The sequence below is a fragment of the Oreochromis aureus genome, linkage group 3 (genome assembly GCF_013358895.1).
Source record: "Oreochromis aureus strain Israel breed Guangdong linkage group 3, ZZ_aureus, whole genome shotgun sequence".
In the NCBI taxonomy this organism is placed as follows: Eukaryota; Metazoa; Chordata; class Actinopteri; order Cichliformes; family Cichlidae; genus Oreochromis; species Oreochromis aureus.
The window spans coordinates 103,728,610-103,752,093 of record NC_052944.1 but is presented as its reverse complement, the minus strand read 5'-3'; the positions used below and the strand labels follow the sequence as shown (position 1 = coordinate 103,752,093).

The 23,484-nt window shown below is 40.5% G+C and overlaps 1 protein-coding gene and 1 long non-coding RNA gene across 2 annotated transcripts; one reads left to right on the top strand and one right to left on the bottom strand.

Moving 5' to 3' along the window:
- The first annotated feature begins 2,720 nt into the window (after window positions 1-2,720).
- Window positions 2,721-3,318, top strand: LOC120438676. Its single transcript, XR_005612032.1, has 3 exons — window positions 2,721-2,846; window positions 2,951-3,084; window positions 3,244-3,318. It is a non-coding gene; the product is annotated as an uncharacterized LOC120438676 (long non-coding RNA).
- A 7,115-nt stretch (window positions 3,319-10,433) lies between these two features.
- LOC120434888 (protein ANTAGONIST OF LIKE HETEROCHROMATIN PROTEIN 1-like) lies at window positions 10,434-17,006 on the bottom strand. Its single transcript, XM_039603501.1, has 3 exons — window positions 16,936-17,006; window positions 12,053-12,091; window positions 10,434-11,444 (listed from the first exon to the last, which is right to left on the bottom strand). The coding sequence occupies exons 1-3, from the start codon at window positions 17,004-17,006 to the stop codon at window positions 10,547-10,549; spliced, it is 1,008 nt and encodes a 335-aa protein (XP_039459435.1). The 3' UTR covers window positions 10,434-10,546.
- Between the last annotated feature and the right edge of the window lie 6,478 nt (window positions 17,007-23,484).

Here is a 23,484-nt window from a genome sequence, read left to right as displayed (position 1 = left end):
TCGGACAAAATGTAGGAGCCCGAAATTGTGTCTACTTTCATCTTACAGTCCAGCAACAAAGAACACATTTTCGTTTCATACTTTTGTTATATTTCGTTACAAAGCTAGCCTTAGCCTTGCCGTCGCCTCGGCCACCATTGATCACGTGGCTCTAATATTAGAGCCACGTAATTGCGCATTGATTTTTCCGGTGAGGTTGTGCGTAAGTGTTCAATGCGTAAGTGTACAATATGTTCAATGGGAGAAACTTAGTCATTTATCTCTACAGCCGAGTAATTATCCCAAGAGCCTTTTTCCAGTAAGCAGGATTAACAGACTGTCAAACCATGAAGTCATAGTGCAACACCAAGTTGCAATTTCAGTAAACTCATCTGAATTAGATCGTGACAGATGTTCCGAATTTTCAGCTTTTGATGTTCATCCTTATAAGCACGCATGTGCCTTTTTAAACGCATGTATAGTTGTATCTACAATACCAGGATTTAGTAATACAGTGGGGTATACAAAGAGCCACATGAGACTGTTAAGCTATCAGTAAACCCGACACTGCAGACTGAAAGACAAACTCCATGAACTGAAAACTGACCTTAAATATGAGTGCGGCAAATCCGCAGTGAAGAGAGATAATAATATTGATTAGGGAGAGAGGACGCAGCTGGGAGAAACAAGACACAGGTGAATTGAATCAAACAAGTATGACCAGCGGAAGCAAAAGCAAGTGCACAAAAGACTAGAGGTCAACAATATAAAGCAGTAACCAACTAAAGATAGGACACAGAAATGCAGACTTTGCACTAGGAACACAGAATGGCAGGAGAACAGCCTCAAAGAGTAAAGAACAGTATATGCAGAAAATAAAGTTAAAAGACAGCGTGGTCTTCAAGAACCCAGAGTACGATACAAAAATGTTGTTTTATTCAATGTTGTTTTATTCAAGTGAACAAAACAATGTAGACCATGTTCATTTTGTTAATAAGTTGGAAAAAAAATAAAAACTAATGACAGCATTTAAAATAAACAAAGATGAATAACATAGATGGGAACATTTGACAATGGAATTGTAACATTATCAAAACTGATTTTTCAGATATGCAGAGTAGAAGATGTGGAGATTCAAATTTTTAACTTGGGTGTGTGTTTGAAATATGAAAATATTGGTTGACATCGTTGACATACTGTTATTAAAGATAGGAATATGTATGAAGCATAGATTCAAAAGCTCTATTAACAGAACTATAACCTGTTAGAATCTGCCATTTATTTCAGATGTATTCTGTAACTGTTCACAGTCTCAATACTTAAAGTGATGACAGATTGTTTCCAAAAGTGCTCAGTCACATTTTTCATAAGACTAACATGGAATTTTTGATTTATTTAAATATATAAACCTGTTGAAAGTAATAATTGAAATTCTTGTCTTTGTAGGATCACAGTAATATATAGATTTCTAATATAGTCCAAGTTTGTCTATGAAAAAACACCAGCAAGCAGGTTATGTCCTACAACTATCGTCTCACTGTGAATGACTAAGACTAAAATTGAACTCTCTTCCTTAAACAACGAGAAACATGAAGTGCACTCAGGAGCAGATTCGAAGCGCAGGCTCAGAGTGAAGTTAACAGAAAATGTTCTTTACATCATCATCATCATCATTTATTTATATATCACTTTGGTCTAACAGGTGTGTTTGTAAAGTGCTGTACAATAGAAATAGAAATATAGTAATAAAATAGAAAAAAACAGACAAGTATGTGTATGTGATGCAAAAGGTAAAATTAAAAACAAGGCTAGAATGCGTGAATGTTAACTTTGAGTTCTACAACTAGGAGCAAAATGCTGTGAACATGGACTACGGTAGTTCATACTCGAGGAACAGTAACATGACCTGTGGCTGCTGGAGCTCGGCAAGTGAAACAGTGGTGTGAGAGTTGATGGTGGAGCGGCACTGTGCGACCCATTTTTGTGTTGTTACCTTATGTGTGCTGCTACGGGTCACCTTTTGTGTTTTTACATATGGTGTGTTTATGGAAATGTATTTAAGATAAACGTAACTCAAGCCAGGTGTTTTTGGTCAGAACAAGCAGTTTGTAAACTCTGTGCTGTTATGATCAATGACATTGGACAAAGACAAGCAAATAAAACTGATGAATACAAAAACAATCTTAACCGTACAAGACAAGTATAGCTTGAGTTGTCACAAGTTTAATTCATAACAGTTACATTGCCTCACCCCTGCCACCAAACACTTCAGTGGCTTCAAGTGTAGGCGTAGCCTCTACAGGTACTGCAACAGAGGGAGAGCAGAGTCAGGAGGGTCTTGGAAGAAGTTCAGAAAAGATCCAAATAGGCAGTCTGAACAGTCTTACTTGTTTGCAGGTGGAGTAATGCACGAATGGATAAAAAGGAGTGAGAGGTTATCAGCTGTTGAGGAGCAAATGGAGATCCGTGTCCAGGGGAGTGAGGCTATTGCAGTGTGAAAAGGTTGTCCAGGAAGTAACTAAGAAGACATGAACAGAGAGGTAAGTACTAGAGCTTTGAGCAACGTGAGGCCAATAACTAACATAGGTTAACAGATAATATGGCACAGACTGGTTGTGAACAGTGGTCTTAAATACAGCTGGCTTGATTTGTCTCAGGTGGTGATCCTCGGTGGAGTGATGAAGTAGAGCAGCCAGCACCCCAAGTAGAGCAGGCACTGTGGAAAAATAGTTGTGACTCAACAGACCATTACAAAGTATGGCCTGGAGGATTTTCATCTCAAGGTGCAAGAACATTCTTAATGACTGTACACGGCAGCTGCTGATGGACGATGTTGGGCCAGATGTGCTACAGTTAGCGTTAAGGAGGTATGATCAAAGCAAGATCGAAAACATTTAACATTTAAAATGTTTAAGGGAATATGGCCTGAGAATATAACATGAATTAAGAAGTAATTTTGGATATCTTTGAGGTTGGAGACAATGCAGAGAAGCCTTCAGTGGGCAAGAGGAAGACTGATCAATGTAACTGCAGCAGATCAACTTCTGCGTGACTTGGCTGAATTGATTCAGGATGTCGAACTGTCTACTCAGCATGGGCAACAAGGTAAGCACATATTGTGTCGATTCCTTGACTCACCAACAGTGTGAAATAAATTATGACTCTGTCTTAACCTATTTTCCAAATATTTACCTATTTACCTGATATATTTACCTGATATATGGGGTGCCTTTACCTATTTACCAAACGCTTATATATTTTCAGGCTGTTTTGGATACCAGGCACCAGTGGTTTTCAACAGAGGTAGAGGTAGATCCCTTTACCTTATCACTGGGAACAGCTTTCATTCCTGAAGTCATGTGGATTCACTGCACCTCAGATGGCTGATATTTTGAGTGTTTCACTGCACAATTTGAAGACGCGTCTGCGGTCAGTGACTTTTCAAACCAGTGTGACTTTCATTTCTTTGTGACACACACTCACTGTTTATTCAAATTAAATGGTATTGTGAAATTGTAAAAATTAGTATATTTGAATGTGCACCACTAGTCAAGTAATGAAGTGTGTTGTTATGGTAGTGATAAATCACTCGTGTTTTTGTCTGATTTCAGACAGTATCATTTCACCGCGGCATCAATGTATGCGGAACTGACTGACAGTGCCTTGGATGAACATGTGCAGGACATTGTCGCTGGCAATGAACAAACTGGTCCTGAGGCTGTCAGAGCCTCCCTCTTGAGCACGTGGACTACGTGTACAGCGAAGGAGGGTTTGAGCAAGCATGTTACGGATGAATCCTGGAGCAGCTGCCCTTAGAGCAGTTTTATGGAGACCAGAACGAAGAACATATCAGGTTGCAGGTCCAAACTCATTGTGGCACATTGCTGGAAATCACAAGCTGATAAGGTAACCAAGCACATTGATTTGTCTTTTGTCTGAACACCTATTTTGACCAAAGTGAAATTCAGCATTACATCAAATATAATTGTTAAACAGTAAGACACGTCCAATAGAGCCAGGCCCTGGGATGGGCAGTCCTCTAACACAACTGGTTATGTTTAAAGGGAAGAGGAGAGAACACAGACAGCGCAAGCAACATACAGAGCAAAATTCAAACTTGACATGCAATAGTCACATGTAAATCAATTAAGAGTGTGTTTTCTATTGTTTCAATAACAAAGCAGAAATAATATTTTTCTTCTTATGGACCACGGTTTTAGGTGGAGGATAGTCATTGATGGGGCTATTGATGGATACAGTCGTCTTGTGGTCTTCCTTCATGCCTCAAACAACAACCGTAGCAGTACCGTTTATCAAGTTTCATCAGACCCGTGGTATCCTATGGTGTACCCTGGAGGGTCCGGACAGACAGAGGTGGGGAAAACAATGCTGTCTGCCTGATGATGAACATTTTCAGAGGCTTTGATCGTGGAAGTGCCCTAAGAGGAAGGAGTACCCATAATCAGAGAACTGAGAGGCTCTGAGGTGATCTGTGGCGAGGAATGACCAATGTCTACTGTGACTTATTTCACCACCTGGAGGAGGAAGGCATCATTGACATTGACAATGAAATGCACCTTTGGGCTCTCCATTACATCTATCTCCCAAGGATCAACAGAGATTTGAAAGACTTCACTCAACAGTGGAACAATCATGGCTTGCGGACAGAGAGACACTTGAGCCCATTACAGATTTTTGTCCGAGGCAGCCTCCTGGTAGAACTATGTAATCCACTAAGTGGCACCAGAGGGAGTCATGGTATTGAACTCATCACTGGCTTAATATACTTTCTGGACTCCACATATCACTGAGACAGTTCAATTATTGACTGAAACATAATAGCAGCAAGTGGAAAGACTTCAAAATATCTAGGTGACTGGATACATATAATGTGAAAAGTTATAATACGTGTTTACTATGTACCATTGAGTAGTGGAGATACAAGAACGAGCTGTGTGACACTGACAATAAAAATGTTGAGTGATTTTAAAGTGTGTAAGATGGAAGTTGTGAAATGGAAAGTTTACAACTGAAACTGAATCTCGATAAAGTCAACTTGATCTAAAAGTTACAGCTGTTGATTTTGATAAATACAACTATAAAGCAGTGACAGTAAATAATTAAAAATAAAGTGGCTCAGTATAGTGTGGTAGATATAAAGTGGTTTAGCGTGTGTTTGATGTTGTGACAGTTCACAGCAGAGAAAAAAAGTGTTAACATTATTGAGCACATTATGTTTTGCTTTGTACAAACATAGTTCTGAAAATACTGGACTCGAGTGTAAAATGTGAATAAAAAAGAGCAAGCAGTGATTTGCAAATGTCAAAGGCAAAGTTTGTTCACAGTAGAACATAGAAAACATGTCAAATGTTTACACCGAGACTACGTCGTTAAAAATAAGTCCATTTTAATTTGATGGCAGCAATATGTTTCAAAACAGTTGGGATGGGGCAAGAGAAGGCTGGAAAAAGTGGTACTAAAAAGAAACAGCTGCAGGGATATTTTAAAAGTAACAGGTCAGTTACATGATTAGATATTAAAAGAGCATCTTAGAGAAGCAGAGTTGCTCTGGAGGAAATGTGGGCAGAGGTCGATCAATCTGCAAAAAAAACTCCATTAACAAATTGTGCAACAATTTCAGAATAATGTTCCCAAGTGTAAAGTTGCAAAGACTTAAAATGTTCCATCCTCTAGAGGCATAAAAATATATTTTATCAAAAGATTCAGTGACTGGAGAAATCTCTTTGCAGAAACAATGAGGCTAAAAGCCATGATGTCAGTTATCTTCAAACGCTCACAGGAAAGTTATCATCATGGAGCCTTAAACAGACACGATTCTGTTATGGAAATCAGTGCATTTCCTGTATCCTTTGGGGCAACAGACCTGAGTCACACTTTTAGAGAAGTACCTGGTGAGGTGGATTGAGAGGAATATCCATGATGCTTGGCAGTTTGTTCACTCACTTCCTCTCCACCACAGCTTCTGAAGCGCGACAGTCACAGAGCTTGCTCTCCTGATCCAAGAAGAACACATTAAAGTGCACTGCACTCACCTGACCTGACAGAACACCTGTCATTAACATTTTGGTGCACACATAAGCTTGCTCTCAAAAACAGCCTGCCCATCCACTTCTTGTGTACAGCCTCTGTTTTGATCTTCCAGTCCAGCAAATGTATATATGTGGGTGTCCAGGTATTTGTATTCCTCCACCACATCATATCAGCGGGTTCAGTATCTTATACTTTTGTCAAGATAATGCACACTGCAGCCGATTTGTATCTACAATTATCAGAAAGAAGCCATAACCAAGTTACATGGATTCTTTTTTTTAATTACTTCATGTCATACAGGTAAACTAGTTATGTTATGTGCAACGCTGTCATGTGCCACTCTCTGTTTCAAATTCATGTAAGACATCCAGAGTACTCTGATGACATTGACAAGGACAACTCCAGTTTACATGGAAACAATTATTTCATGTTCTTGAGATTATTTATTTACATCACTTTTCAGGAAACGAACATGCAGGTCTGATTCAAAACTGCATATCTATTTTTAATGCATGTTGATGGGGCAAAATATTCCTGAGATACTGTTAACATTATTAAATTTGTGGGCTGTTATACAGTGGTATTACTTTAAACTGAACACACAAGGATTTTGATAAAAGTTAAGGTCTCCGTTTGTTTCAGAAAAACATACTGTCATTTATTTGCTTTCATTATTTATTCATATGCCCTCCGCGGACCATCTCTGCACTGCGTGGGTGATTAGTGGCTCCGTGCACACTAAGTGCTGCACACAGGGACAAGGCACACTAGGTTACGTTCAGATCTTCCCTGGGCAGGAGGTGATGAACTGTATGCCACTTTTTCATTGGCATACATTAAGTACAATGTTTTATTGACTACGATGGGGCAGGTCACATACTGGTTGAAGGTGGGCAGTGTGGAGTCCAGCGAGACATGATGAAAGTCCCCTGATATTAGAAGAAGAGCTCTCGGAGATTGCGTTTGCAGTCTGCGGACCACAGAGAGTCACAGGCTGCCTCCACGGATGCTAACGGCTAATAGCTCAATGTCTGTGTTGTTGCAGAGTTGTTCTTTCACAGCGATGTGCCCAGGGGTCCCACAACTGTCTTTAACAAACACTGCCAGTCCCCCTCCTTTCCTCTCACCGCTGTCTCTCGTCTTGTCCGCCCGCAGCAGCTGGAAGCCGGGCAGTCTACTCACAGAGGGAGTACCGGGCAGTGTCGGGGTACTGCCACTGTGACCGGGTTAGCGTCATTAGCTCCTCGATCATATCAGGGAGCGATCTCACATTTACAGTGATTACAGGAAGGAGAGATGGTGTGTAAGGTGTCCTTCTCGGGAGACATCACCCCGTCTCTTCCTCACTGGGGACGTAGGGTCTGTCTGCCGGTAGCGCAGCTGCAGGGCGCAGCGCTAACAGCTGATCCCTAACGTAAACAAAGGAGCCATGCACCGAGTATCCAAATAGAGAGCTAGCTCTGCTCATTACCTGTTAGCTGCCATAACAGGTAACACAGTTAAGGTTTCATTAAAAAGTATTCTGTCGTTTGTTTGCTTGATCATGCTTTAAACATCAAAATGCATAGTGGGATTATAATACAATTCAATACTGTGACAAGCACTGGTACTGAATAGGCAATCACTTAGCAGCAAGGTGAATCGGTGATGCATTAGTGTGGTCTGCACTTCCTCTTCTTTGATTGGGTGAAATGAGTTGAAAGTAATTGGAAGAGGGAACCATGGGGAGTGCCCTGCATAATTTCAATAAAACGCCGTTTTAAACGCCGTTACAGCTGGCACAGAACGCCGTAAAAACGCCGTTTTTATGCATCTTTGAACGGCGTTTTCTGCCGAGTGGCGGAAAAACGGCGTTTCCGTCTGTCTTTGAACGCCGCTTTTACGTCACTCGGATGGTGCGTTCAGGGCGCCATGTGAGAGTCGGAAAAACGGCGTTTGTCGAAACAGAACGCCGTTTTTTTCGGCGTTTTGAATAATTAAACGGCGTTTTTTACGCCGTTTCTTAATCAAACGGGTTAGAAAAGTGGCGAATTTTGGCACTAATGGCTTGCCATAGAAAAGCGCGATGACACGCTATTGCGCGTCCGGCGAAAATTCGGAAGCAGATTTGCGTCGCGAAAACGCCAAAACCCGTGAAACGCGCGTCAGTGTAGCGCGTCTGGCACGTTTGACTTGCGACAAAAAATCACGTGCGTCAGTTTTTGTGTTGCATTTTGTGCATATGCTTTTTTTCGCCTCTACCGCTCGAGTTGGAAAAATTTGAACTCCAGCGTCAAATCGCGCCACGTCAACCAATCAGGAGCCTGGTGACGTGGCTGTAACCAGGTCAAAGGGGCAGATCAAACCAAAGCCCTTCATTCTTCATTCGGTATGGAGGAAAAACTCATCAGCGCAGTGGCTAATCGTCCAGAACTATACGATGCTAGCTGCTACTTCTACCAGGACAGGAATAAAAAGGACCTAGCTTGGAGGCACATAAGTGAGGAGATCGGGCAACCTGGTAAGTTCATTTGTTCTTCTTTTTAATTTTCAGACTGACCCGATGAAGCCGCGCAAAAGCTAGCAAGCATGCCTACTGTCCCGCTATTTTCCCACTGATGCACAAATACCTTTCCGCTAACAAGATAATGTGTTTATTCAGAGGACATCTGCAGGAAAAAGTGGAAGAGCCTCAGGGACACGTATAATAGGGAGAAGAGAACATGGAAGGAGAAGAGGAGTGGGTCTGCAGCAGGATCGGGGAAGAGATGGAAATTTTACGCGGTCATGGGGTTTCTGGACCCGTACAGCTTTCAACAATGCGCATTGCATTCTGCAGCCTGATTGACAAATCTCCTCCGCGTCGTGTCTCCTGCGCCAAATTGACAGTGTTTGGTTTTGATAACCATCACGTCCAATAGAAAAAACAGCACAAAGACACTCATAACTATGACCCTCATTCGGAAATAGACACCTGCACTGCGAGGGAAAAAGGCGCACAAAAGTGGCGCCACAGACGGAGAAAAAGCGCGGCATAATAATACTTTTACGTTTAAAAATCGACAAAGGTTTGCACTTTGAGAATGAACTTATGAGAACTGCGACTATTGTTCATGTGCTGCAATAAATGAGGGACCACTGTATATAATTTCTGAATGACTATTGTTTTCAACCTGTTAACATTTAATATTGTCTTGATAGAGTCAACTGATTATGCAGCAGAGCCATCCCCTGATGCTTCTTCTGGCTCCCCAGTCCCTGGTCCCTCCACTCCTGCTGCTGCACCCACAGGTATGTACATCAAGCACTGATACCTTTTTAGTCACTTGGATTCCCTGGTGATCACCTTTACTAAACATTCACAACCAATCTGTTCATATTCTGTTTTTTTCAATTTTGAAAATGAAAATCTAGTAGCAGCCTTCTCAATTCTTTGTGTTTTGTGCTGTGTTTTACAGGCCCACAGAGGAGGACAGCTCAAAAGCGGTCGAGGGACGGGTACCAGGATGGTCCATCGGCGGTGGAGCTGGCCATCTTGGAGTCACTGAAGAGGCCACGCCCGTCTCCAACGGAGTATTTCCTCTTTGGCCTTGCTCCTGCTCTGGAGAGCCTGCCGCCTCAGACACGAGAATTCATGAAATTCCAAATGCACAAATTAGTTTTTGAAAGCAGCACAGCTGTGTTAAATTTTGAAACATTGGACCCTAGCAATCAGTAGTTTTCTGATGAGGCAGCAGGCTCTCCAGGGCAGAAACAATGTTCTTATTTTTCTCCTCATTCTCCCTGAGGCTCTTCCACTCCAAGCTGGGTCCTTTTTGTTCCTGTCTTTCTGTAAATAGTTAAATTTTATATATTTATGTTTAATGTTGTTGTAATTGAATTTATATATTTTTTCAAATAAACATTTTTAATGACTAATGTCTCAGTTTTACTACACAGCAAATATTCGCACCCGACTTGACACATGTAGAATGTATTTCTTATTATACTAATGACAAAATATACTAATGCAGTGGGATGCAAAAGTTTGGGCAACCTTGGTAAAAGTCATTTTCCTGTAGAAATTGTTGGTTGTTACAATAAAAATTGTCAGTTAAATATATCATACAGGAGACACAGTGATATTTGAGAAGTGCAAAGAAGTTCACTGGATTTACATAAAGTGTGGAATAACTGTTTAAACAAAATCAAGCAGGTGCATAAATTGGCAACTTAAAAAAGACAAATGAAATGAAAATTTAGTGTATATCAATGTGTGTCTCTCCTATATGATATATGCAAGTGACATTTTCAATTGTAACAGCGATTCATACAGGAAAATAATGACTATTAATAAGGTTGCCCAAAATTTTGCATCACACAGTATATAGGAACATAGTGAAGACAAGTTATTTAAGAGAGTAAAGAGAGGTTATTTTATTTTGGAGTAGAGCTCCATTTATTAAGAAAATGTTAAAAAGGCAGGAACACTCTTTACAGGTTTGTGGGTGGCTCTTAAAAGAGCCGTTGTGGGGAAGTCACTCGGACTTCAAACAGGCTACTCCTTTGGCTGCCAAGTCACAGCTCCCTCCGCCGAGAAGTGGGCCATGAACTTCTCCCTCACCAGGACAGCCTCTCTGGAGGAGTTGTTTGCTGCTACACGGCCCAGGCTTTGCAACGGCTCCACCACAGCAGGTGCCACACTCCTCACAGCAGGTGCCCCTCTCTCGTCCAAACCGCGCAGAAAATTGTGGAGAACACACGTTGCCTTCACACACTTCTCCGCAATTTCAGGATGGAGCTCCATGGAGCACCGATACATCCTCCACTGTGAGGAGAGGACACCAAAGGCACCCTCCACTATCATCCTGGCCCTGGAAAGGCGATAGTTGAATTTCCTCTTCTCTAAAGGGAGGAGGCGTCCAGGGAAAGGCCTCATGAGCTCACGCCGCAGCGGGAACGCTTCATCAGCCACAAAGACATGGGGCTGGGCTCCACGGTGTTCTCCACCAGGTAGAGGCTGGTCAGGAGGCAGATGGAGAGTCCCAGCCCGAAGAGCCTGACCAAAGGTGGAGTTGGCCAGAATACCCCCGTCGCTGGTCCTCCCGTACCCCCCAACATCAATATCTCGGAAGCGATACCTTGCATCCACAACCGCAAGGAGAACAATGGAGAATGTTCCCTTGTAGTTGTGGAACATGGATCCTGAGTTGGGAGGTGCCTTCGTCTGGACGTGCTTCCCATCCAGAGCTCCACAGCAGAGAGGGAAGTGCCAGCGCTCCTGGAATTCCTCTGCAATGGACCGCCAGTCTCCCAGTGAAGGCACAGCCATGAAATCATCCACTAGACAGTCCCAGATGGCCGTCGCTACCTGGGGGATGATCTGGCTCACGGTAGACACACCAACTCGAAAACTAAACGCAATGGTCCTGAAGGAGTCCCCGGTGGCAAGGAACCTGGACAAAATTGTTTAAAATTAGTATGATGTGTACTGCAGTTACAAAATACATTATTCAAATTCCAAAACACTTTGGTGACGTTAGATTTCAATTACAAATATATTAGATATTATCTAATATACACTATGTAATTATCCTTATAATTACATAGTGTATATTAGATAATATACACTATAATTATTAGATAATATCTAAAACAGTCTGCGGGGATTATATAAAAAAAAATTCAGCTATACATGAATTAAACCAGGTATAAAAAAAAAAAAAAAAAGGAGAGTATCACAACAAAGATTAGCGCACAGTGGTCCACTGTTTGATATCAGCAAACACAGAGAGCATGCACTGATAGACACCACAGCCATGCTATCATTGCAAACACTGATAACAGCATAAATCGAATTACATCGGGACTTGATGAGACCTTTCGAGTATCACTAGAAATATTAAAAATACAGTCGTCTCCATACCACAGTTTGCTTTCAGTAAACACCGACAGCATTCACTGTTAGCTTAGCACATCCAGTGTAGCAGTGTATAAACGATCGTTTAGCATATATTAGCACAGGTATCAATAAAGGACTACCGTATTAAACACTTTTACTAACCTCAGGCAGATGGACAGGCGCTCTGCAGGCGGAATTGAGCGCCTGTAGTTGGTGTCTAGGCGGGCGACTCTGGGACCGACGCGGGACAGCAGGTCCTCAAACTGGCCGAGTGAAAGACGGTGATATCGCTGGAATCGGCCGTCATCCAGGCGCAGCTCCTCGAGCAAGTGGTGAAACTCACCAAAGTGCTCACGCCTCTGGAGGACCTGATGGACCCAGGTACGGCGAGGACGTCTTTTTCCCCGCTGCTCTGCTCTCCACAGTAAATAGAGAAGGGAGACTCTCTCTTCAAACGTTAGCTCGACAGCTGCCATCTTGCAAAGATACCGTCTGGCACAACTTCCTCCCACATCCCTCCCACATTTCCGGTTCACACGCTTCAAAATATGCAATTTTGAGGCGCGATGGATTTCTGTTGGACACGCGTTGAGGTGCGAATGTGCACGCGTCAAATTAGGGGCGTTTGGGGCGATTTCGCTCGCGCCTATCGCGTTCAGTGTGAACACACCGTAAGAATTGCGCTGGGGGACACTTAAAAGAAGTAGAGGATCTATCGGTTTTGTGAGGAAAGAAAAGATGAGAGGTAAGTGTGTTAGCCTAAAAATCCATCATTAGTGTTATATGAATATTGATAAAACACACCTAGCATGTTTTGAGTTCCTGCAACTGGTCCGTTGGGTTATTGTCTCCCCAGAAACACTTCCCTTGTGCTTTTGGAAATCAGTTTTTTCCTATTTCGTTTTGTGTGCTTTTGCAGCGGGCGTGAAGAGTTGTCATAATGCTTCAACAATCCATCCAGCAGTGCCGCTTCATAGCTTACCAAAGTTGTACAAAACTTTTTTTGACACATTTGAGCGCTGTGTACCACATAAAATCAGGTCAGTAAGCACTACCAGAATTCATACATGAGATAAAGTGTCGATTTTTGAGAAAATTAAAGGATTTTAAGTGTGCCTTATAGCCCGCAAACTGTTTTTTGTTTTGCCTTCTTATTTTTAAAAACAAAAACTGCATGCATCAGTGTTTTGAGGAGTGGGAGGGGTATGGAGTTGTTCTCATTGGCCCTGTGCTCTTGGATGCCACTCTGGTTAGGAACTCACTGTTGCTGTATTTTCTAGGTCAAAGCTTGTATGAATGATGGATGTTGAACTAGTGCCTATTGAAAGTGTTAGGTCTAAAGTCACAGACCTCACTGTCTCAGAGACCTGTCACTATAAAGCAAGACATTCAGAGCTCAATTGGTTTTCTTGCCGGCAAGAGGGTGCGTCGAGATGAGCAGTGCTACCACTCGCCCATCCAAGCAACTCCAAACCTGAGTTCCCTCTTTGCCTTTTTTTAAATTGACAACAGTGATTACATACCCTTGAGTTACCACGTGACGGTTTTTAAGGCAAGCATGTGTAAGCAGAGTGTTTGTGTGTGTGTGTGTGTGTGTGTCACTACCTGACACACCATACATGGCGGTGACCTCTCAACAAAGTCATTTAAAAAGCAGAAGTGAGCGTCTTACTGAACTATAAGAACAGGAACTTGTAGATGGCTATACTTGCAGTGGAAATTAGCAAAGCATCAACTGATGAGACAGGGGAAGCACAGCGGAACACACAGGAGAAGAGACTGCCACACTAACACAAACAGGTAGTAAGAGAAACACACACACTGAGATGAAGACAGACAAAACCCACAGAACAAAGGGACGAGACACACAGAGATGTGACCAGGGAAGCACAGCTGAACATTGATTGGTTGACTGTTGTGAAGGGGTGTCTCTTCACCATGGAAATGATTGGCTGTGTCCCAATTCAGGGTCTGCACGCTTGAAGTACGCATTTCAAGTGCGATTACGTCACCGCCACGCGACGACAGCTGTCCCAATTCAAAGTGTACTTCAAATGCATACTCCAAATGCGCCATCGATTTCGCCAAATATCAAGCGTGGTCCGGTGCACGCTTCGTGGCCCCATATATCCCACAATCCATAGCGGCGGTGGGTGTGGATAATTTTGCCATAAAAAATACGGCAGAAGGGAGCGGCCAAGAGTGAACTGTCAAAAGTAAGTACTGAATATTATGTCACTTATTTATGTGCGAATGTTTAAGAACATTAAAACATTACTGTTGGCCACATGTCGGCAAAGTTATGTGACATTAGTAATGTTTGTACTTTCAGCGGTAACTTGGTTTTAAAGCCTCTACTTCTAAATACATATATAGTCGACCTTAATCTTACAGAGAATGTGATGATTTTATGGATAATTAAAGTCAGTCATATATCCACAAACACAACAAGCTGAAAGTCAGTGATGCTGCTCGGTTTGCAGTCCTGAATATGACGGCACAAGCAGGATTCACTGCACTGTTAATGTTAGCTATGTTATATTGCTGCCTCTGTTCGGTGGTGTCGAGCCAAACGGACTTTAACGTGTGTTTGAACGAGCTGACGGTTCACTCGTTAAGCTGAAAGAAAGATGCTTTAATCACAGGAGTCACACATGTGTCCACTGGACCATCTGGAACTCTTCTTGTTTAGCACTCGTAATAACACAAACACTAAATCCTCCTTCTCTTGTGCTGTTTTGTAGCAGTGTGTACACCTGAGACTGTCACCTGTCTGTCTGTCCTGCACTCTCTCTCTGTTTCTTTCTCTCTGATTGTGGAATAAAAGTATGAACATGTATTTATAAGTTACACTTGTGTTTGAATCCTGCAGCTTATCACACATTTGATTTCCATGTGTGACAACTGCAAGTGTCCAGAGTGAGGACAGACTGAGGGACCCACTGCTGCACATCATCTGTGAGGCTTTGCACCCCTGATGATCCACCAGGACAAACTCAGCAGTGTGTGAGGAAGAGGAGGAGGAAGAGCCAGCAGCAGCTGACAGATGGAGAGAATAGACAGACTGTTCCCTGTTTGTGAAGGACTGCTAGGAAAATTTAACATAACTAATTGTCTGTCCTGAATCAGTCTTATTAGGTAATGTTCAAATAATGTTATCATCCCAGTGTTTTCAGTGTGGGAGAAAGTACTCAGGGCCTTCAAGTTACACACTATGAAAGGCAGCAACAAGTTTAATGTTCAGAAACCTAAAGTATGTATCAGCAGCAGAATGGAGCTAAAAATAAATGTTTGTTTCAGTTCTATGAAGCTTTGAGTATTTTGGATTAGTAGCACTGCTGTGTTTGTTGCATCATATTGCTGTAATTGTTTATATGCTTTATATATTCTGAGGTAAGTTGATCTATAGTGTTACATCATATTCTATAAGGATGTTATGTGTTTGTATACTTTCTGCCCAGTTTGACCCATTTAGCAGAAGTCAGCCTGTTTAAGGCTCTGATATCTATTCTGTATGACTTAAAGCAGTTATGACATGGTCTGATTTTCTCACCCAATAAAGGAATATTTCATATATCAGTCTGATCTTCATTCTATCAGAAACAGTTATCACAGCTCGTACATTTGCTTTTTACACATATATGTAAGCATTGAGCCAAATTTAGTAATGCCAACATATTGAAAGAACAATGTTTATCTCTTATATATAATACATCTGTATATACACTGTCAGAGATACTTGTCTTTGAGTGAAGATTTAAGGTGATAGGAGATATAAATAACTGCTACTTGCATCTTTGACCCAGAGTTCAAGCTCATATATATATACATACATACATATATATACATACATATATATATATACACATACACATATATATGTGTGTGTATGTATGTATACAAGTAACAAGTAACAAAAAGTGTCCGGGTCGGAAAAAGGAGACAAGGAGACAAAGGGGTTAAATTAAAGAGTCTTATTAAAGTTTATATTAATAGCTCAACTTAAAGAGATGGACAAGCCGCTATAACAATTTAAAGGAACAAAACCAAAACAAAACCAGGGGTTTCAAACTTGCAGCCCACATTACCCCTATTTGTGGCCCATATATTGACATGAAGAAATATAATGCAGTTTGGCCCTTGAACCGACTTGTTTTGTTTGTTGTTGAGTGAAATGCTCTTTAAATGATTTAATATGAGCAGAGAGACAAACATGCTGAGGGATTGGCTGTGTTAGTTCAGTGAGAGTGTCACAAGCTAATGTGCACACTTTTGACTGCAGTTTATTATGTTAAATAAAAACAAAATGATAGCAGAAGTGCTGCCACGTGTCTGACAGACAGAGAGGACCAATGTGTTTATTGGGTAGTTTAATGAAAGGCTTCAGTTAGTAAAGAGTGAGAAAAAACTTTGCAGTTTTGTCTTGTTATACAATATTTGAAGTGTAAAAACACAAACAAATAATACATTTTCAGAAATATTTGTGGGTGATTATTTATTTGTTTGTACTAATCCAACAGTAAAGTGGCCTCCAATGAATTGACAGTGGAAGCAGCTCATTTAAATTTGACACCGCTGTTCCAGAGACAACCAAATGAAGCTCTGTTAGCACCTCATACCATGAAGTAGCTGTTTGTGTGCAGTTTGTTGGTTTCAGTGGAGCATTAATTGTTAAAGACATCACAAAGAAGCAGTTTGAAAGCTCCTGGTGCTGTCTATGTGCAGAACTAACCATTCCACATATTTGGCATATATGTGTTTGACATAAATGTCAGACGTTAACAACTTTCATTAACTTGCATATTTCTTTGTGAGCAAACAAAATACCAAAGCAAGACTGTCATCAATGATCTTGTGCATCTGTTGTCTGTTTTTTTGTTTTTTTATTCTCATATAAGTGATTATAAAAAAACAAGTAGTAACCCTTGCACACATTTGGGAAAAAGGAAGCACCGGAAAACAATGGTAACAAACAAAAATGTTTTTGTTTTTTCATAGACTTTAGAGTCTTACTTGGGAGTCGTGTGGACATGTAGAATCCTCACGGGTCCCACACTTCTGGATTTTCATCGAGGGAGGGGGGGAATTTTGTGTAGTGGTCCTCATCATACTTCATCAATTTGTTATGTTACTCAGTCAGTACATTCACTCAGGCTTCTTCACTGTTTAGATTTTTGTTGGTTCACTTTCCAGCTATTTACCTCGCCTGTTAGTCACAAATACCCACCTGTGTTGGAGAAATTGACTGTCATTACTGAGAATGATTTATGACCTGTCAGACTGTTTCATGTTGTAACCTTTTAAACTCCTAGAGTCCTGCAAGATAAAGGAACTGAAACCACGACTGCACCTGCCAGTTCCAGTCATCTCACAAGAAAGACATGTTCTGCAAGGACTGAATATGCTGATAGTTAGAGGAAGTCAAATGACCATTGCTTCTATGTGTCCTAATACGGTTGTCATTGTGCACCATAAATCTTCTAGCCGATTAGAAGATTTATTTTCAGCTTTGCTAATTTCCACTGGAAGTATAGTGCTTTCTACTCGGTCTTTGTTGCTGTTTGTTGGTTTCAGTGGAGCATTAATTGTTAGAAACGTCACAAAGAAGCAGTTTGGAAGCTCCCAGCGCTGTCTATGTGTAGAACTAACCATTCCACATATTTGTCATATATATATTCACATATATATGTGTTTGACATAAATGTCAGACGTTAACAACTTTTATTAATTTGCATATTTCTTTGTGAGCAAACAAAATACCAAAGCAATACTGCACTGTTAGCCTTTGCAGTAATTTCCATAGCTTAGTACTGCAAAATCAACAGTAAAAAACTCTAAAGGATGTTTGCAGTTTAGTACTGTAATTTGCAAGTAATTGTGGGAAAATTCCATGAGATTACATTATTTTTACGGTAACTCACCGTACTCATGGAAACAGCTGTAAAATACAGCAAATGTAACAACTGGTGATGTTACTGAGATTATACTATTACACCATCGGGATTTCTGTTGTTTTCTACTGTAGATCTAAGAGTAATTACTTAAATCCTCATTCAGAGTGTATTACCATAAAATGCAATTCATTGTGAGAGCAGTATCACATGTAAACTACAATATACAGCATCATTTTTAACTTAAGTTGCAGCTACACTATTTGAAGTATAACTGAAGTATACTAAGAAGTACAACGAAATACCCAGCAAGCATTGCAGTGCTTTAACTGTAAAATTAAAACAACTATGAAACAAATAATTGATGTTTTAAACAAAAATTTGTCACAAATTCTTGTGTAATGTCTTTTACCTTGTGAACAGAGTAAGTGGGATAAAAAAAAAAAATGTTTAAACCGTGAGTGAAAAGGGTTAATAGTTAATAAACCTCAACTCTCAAATCATTTTCTCACCTGTTTGCAATATAATTCTGGTATGTGAACTATGAGTGTAGTTCTCTGCAAAGGAAGCATTCTGATAGGTGGAACTATTATCTGACTGTCTGGGGAATGGAGTGATTTGTTACATGTGAAAAATATGTTTCAACTGGATTTTAATTACTATGTTTCAACCAGAAGTAACTCAAATATAAACTAAAAAGTAAATCAATAGTATAATTGTAAGTTTAGTATTGTGTTAGAGTATATTTTAAGTATACTCTTATAGACTGGAAAGGACATTATGCTAGTACAGTTATAGTGAACAAAAAGTACATCTAAAGGTTAATTTCAAGTATACTTCTATATACTAAAACGGGGGCCAATGTAGTCCCCAAGAAGCATTAGTAGTATACTTACTAGGTAACGTAAACTTAGACTGATTTCCTTTCTATATGTTACATTTAGAGTAATGTTTAAAAGTTACTTCATTTAGCAGGGTGTAGCTTTTTTCTCTTCTTATTCTTTTTTATACTGGAACTTCATTTTTTCTGTATAAGGTGGTACTTTTAAGACACCTCTGCCTAACTACAGTGAACTAACCAGAAGTCTCGGAATATGCTCTGGTGGTCATTTTACACAAGTTCAGGTGTCACATCCATGAAACCTACACCACTAACCAGCATCAGTCCTACAACTTCACTCTCAAATTTAATAAATTCTGGGACAAGCAGAAACTGTATTTTTAGCGGTGCATTTTGTGGCAGGCCAGACTGCTATAAAATGCACTCTCCTTGTAGCACCACTTCGTCTTGGTTCAGAAGAGATGTCCTGGATATACATGATAATGTAACACGGGTGTTTTTGTTTGTTCATGTTTAGCGCGTTGGGTTGTGTTTTTAAAGCGAATGTTACGTTTTTAAAGCGTGTTATGCGACAGGTGTGTGTAGCACTGGTTACACATCTAATGGGAGAGCATTAGTCGAGAACACACCTTTACCTGACGTACAACGTGACGTATGGCGCACACTTTCAAAACAACAATGGTGGATAGAAGATATTGCTCGAGGCGACTAATGCTCCTTTCGCTGGTTGCCAACAACCATTAAATAACAAGAAGAAGAAAATATTGATCTGCTTTTCTTAGCTTTTCAGAGTGATGATGAGATGGTGGAAGAACAACAGAGACAATTTACGGACCGTTAACATGTGCAACTTAGAAGTAGTCAGAGGTAACTGGATGGAGTTCAGTCAGGTTAAATGCACGGTTGATTGGATTATATCTGAAGATCGTATACTATTCGTGACAACTCTACTAGACTCCAAATTTCTCGTCCATGAGGGAGTATCTCAAAAGTAAATGAAACAACTAAACTTAACACTTTTCCCTAAAACGGACTGACATGGGAAACATTAAAGTTGGATTGACACCAGCTAATCAGTCTGAAGGTAAGTGTTTTTTCACTTATTCGAGAGAAGTCAGAAATGCGTTCTTATTACTGTTTGTTTTGACTTTTAAGCTACCCAGCCAGGTTATTTTCAGTCAAATGCTAAGACAAAATATCAATATCTATGAATGTGGAGACTCAAAAGACTAGTTAGGTAATAGTTGCCGATGGATTTATGAGACTTGATAGAAAGTTGGACGTTTGCAGCAGGTGAATTGGTGAACTACCGAGGTTGCGCCCAAATGCTTAAAGCTGTTAGCTGGTCAGTGTTTTCAGGTGTGCTTGTACTACCTGTACGGTGCGGAGTGCTGACTTAGTCAGGCTAAACCCATTAAAGCGTCGAGCTCAAATATCTTTTCATTTTTGTGCACTGCTCTCTTGTCTTTTGTCAGCACACATTTTCTGTTTATTGAAGCCTTTTGTTAATAATTTTGATCATGTAAAAACTGGGAATTGATCCCTATTGACAATACTCTTATTTTTCTTTTTTTTTCTTTTCTTTTTTGGCATTGCATTGCATATGTCTTTTAGGAAAGGTAATTGGTCATTGAACTTTTTGCAACTATGTGTATTTTTAAATTTTGTGGCTTCTGTGCACACAAATTTATATTGTTCAGTTTGCATGTTAAAAGCCACAAACATGTAGCTAACTATAGGCTTTCTTGCGGAACTGAGAACTGTCCTGCCACTTTCAGAACATTTTCTGCCTTTCATTCACATATGCCTAGGAATCACCGAACAAGAAGGGAGACCACTGAGGAGAAGTTCTATGAGTTCACGGGTGACCTCAGCTGTCAAGTTCCTGGATGTGGGTATGCTGCACAAAACTTTACAACTCTGTGCCCATCTCAGATTTCACATCAAAGACGGGAAAAAAGTATTATGTCCATTTGAAGGTTGCTCTAAATACTTCAGTGTCCGAACATCATTTTCCAGCCGTATTTCTCGAAAACATAAGTAGACAGTTCAGCAGTCAAGGCAACAAGAAATTGGGGAATTTGCCATAATACAAGGACAGGACACAGTTAATTTATTAGAAGACAGTTGACTTTGTGTAATTTAAAAATACAGGCTACAATCCTCTTACCAACCAGCACTATACAGAGCATCATAGAGGAATTTCAGGATCTTCGCAGCTGTGCAATGCACGATGTTCTTGCAATACTGTCTGACAAACTGTCTTCATTTAATATTCCACAAGCAGAAGTGGACAAAATCACTCAAGAACTTTTTTCATAGAGCACTATATATATCTGAGACACAGTAGGTTTCCTGACAAAGCTTTAAAAGCAAAACATCACTATTTGTTACATTATGCAGAGCTTATCCTTCACTTTGGACCACTCATTCGTTTGTGGACCCTTAGGTTTGAGAGCAAGCACTCGTATTTCAAAGCATGTACAAGAACAGTGCATAACTTTGTCAACTTATGCAAGACTGAACGGCATCAGTTACTGCAGTCCTACCTCTCAGTGGGCCAAATGTTTCCACCTATAGTTCAAATGATTGGAGAAACAAGAGATTAGAATCCTCATCTTTACAACGCTCTCATTCAAGATGCTGTGTCAAACTTTGGATGTGTCAGCAGTTGTCTACAAAGGTACCAAGTATGTCAAAGGCTATGTTTCCATTGTAGATGACACTGATGATGGCTTGGTTTTTGGGAAGATAGCTGTTATACTTGTTAACGATTCTGAATTGTACTTTGTGCTCGAGTTGCATCACTCAGTACTTCTCATTGACCTTGGACTTCACTGCTTGCGTTGCCCTACAGAAAGAAGTGTTTCTGTAAATGCTGACAGTCTGATGGATTATTACCCACCACCACTTTATAACATGGCAGGCCTTTTTGTTGTCTCCCTACACCATTCAGTTTCCTCTTAATTCTCTTTCAGGGATGGAAATTGAAGAGGAACTTACAGGCCTCCTGCCGACACTAGACAGAGAGAAAATAATCTGCATTGTACAACAACTGATGGACGTTATTGGTGTACAACAAAAAAGTAAGTGTTTGTGGAGGCGGAAGATCTCAAACCCTTTCTCACACCAATTCAAATATGTAAACTACTTCTTGCATTTAAAGGAGGTTTGTGTAGGTTCTGTACAAATCATAGACTTGAGTCTATGATTTGAAGGTCACTCATAGACTCATATATCACTGATTAGCTTTTTTTTCTCTTAACCATACTACACATGTACTTTGACAGTATAATATTGAAGAGCGTTTTGGGGCTCACATTGTTTGGTAGTTAATTAACATGGAAAAACATAAACAAAAGTAGACACTAAATCTAACACCATTAACCTTTCATTGGTAGTGGTACAACTAAGGGTTTGAAATTGTGACATACTGTAAAATATATTGACTCAAGGTCTTTTCAATGCAAGACCTTGAGTTTGTAGTTCTTTTGCAGTCCTGGGATTGCTTCTTTTCATCTTCAGACAAGGTCCCCAAAACTGCCTTGCCGTTACTACTCAGTCCTAATTGAAGGGTTCATCTTTTAGTGAGGACATATTTGTTGACATAGTAGCTTTTTAAGGTAACTTTTCCAATGATCTTTATTTATTTATTTTTTTAGATGGCAACAGACCAGAGAACCTGAATGACACCATTACTCTGGAGCCTTGCCCTGCTGCATCAGGTGAAACATCGAGCCATCCACCTCACCCTTCCTCCTCCACGTCCACCACTATGTACAACCATTACTCCAGCTCTTGGGTCTCACACTTACAGATTCCTTGGGAAAGATTTCCACTCCGACTGTCGCATGCAATCACAAGAGGGGACAGAGCTCATCCAGAGGACAGGAGAAGTATGGTTAGAATTGTTGTGGAGGCCATGCAAGTTCACTGCAGGAACCCTAAACGTGCATCTTGTGAAGAAGTTGCTAAAATCATTGTAAACAGATACCCTCAAACATTTGCAGATTTTACTGAAAAGGGAGAAAGACTGGGTTGTGGACATTATTCACTACTAAGAAGCTTCAAATCTAGAGTTGAACATGTTAATCGAGATAATACAACACATAGACTTCGTCAAACAAAGAGAACCAGGAATGAAGAAGACTGCAGTCCCAACAGTAATGCAACCTCACCTAAAAAAGTTAGATGTCTTGTTGATAGCTATGGTTGTATAAATTGGCAACCAGTTGAACTTCCTGAGGGGGAAACACCAGCTTCTTTAGAGGAAAAGAAACGCATCCTGTTAACAATTTTTAATTCAGAAGGACCTGGAGCTGTGGAGAGACCTGATGTGGATGACTTCATGTGCCTCACATATATTTCTCAGCAGCAGCTTATCAACAGTTGTCCCTCACTTTCAGTAGCTGAAATTCAGGAGCAGTGGCCATTCTTGTTTACTCGGAAAGGTCTTTCGAACCACTTTTACAAACTCACAGGCATCGATATCAGTGAGCGCTTAGGTCAGGCCCTCATAACCAAAGGCAGAAGGATTATTAACTATTTCTCCAGCCAGAAGCTCAAATGGAACCTTGGTATAAGGACACTCATCCAGCAGATAGAAAGTGAGGGAGTTTTGACCAACAACAAGGTTGGCACAGCAACCATACTTCTCATGATGAAGTATTACAAGGAAGATGAAGACTCCCTCTTTGTCTTAGCAGATGTAAGCTTTTTTCATACAGCTCTATGTTTAATGCTGTTGCTTGCTGTCCTGTTTTTGTTTTGTTTTTTGTTACATAAAATGTCTTGGTCCTTTTTCTGGCAGGAAACATCTACCAGGATGTCCCTTGAAGCAGAGAGCAACTTGCCAAGCACCC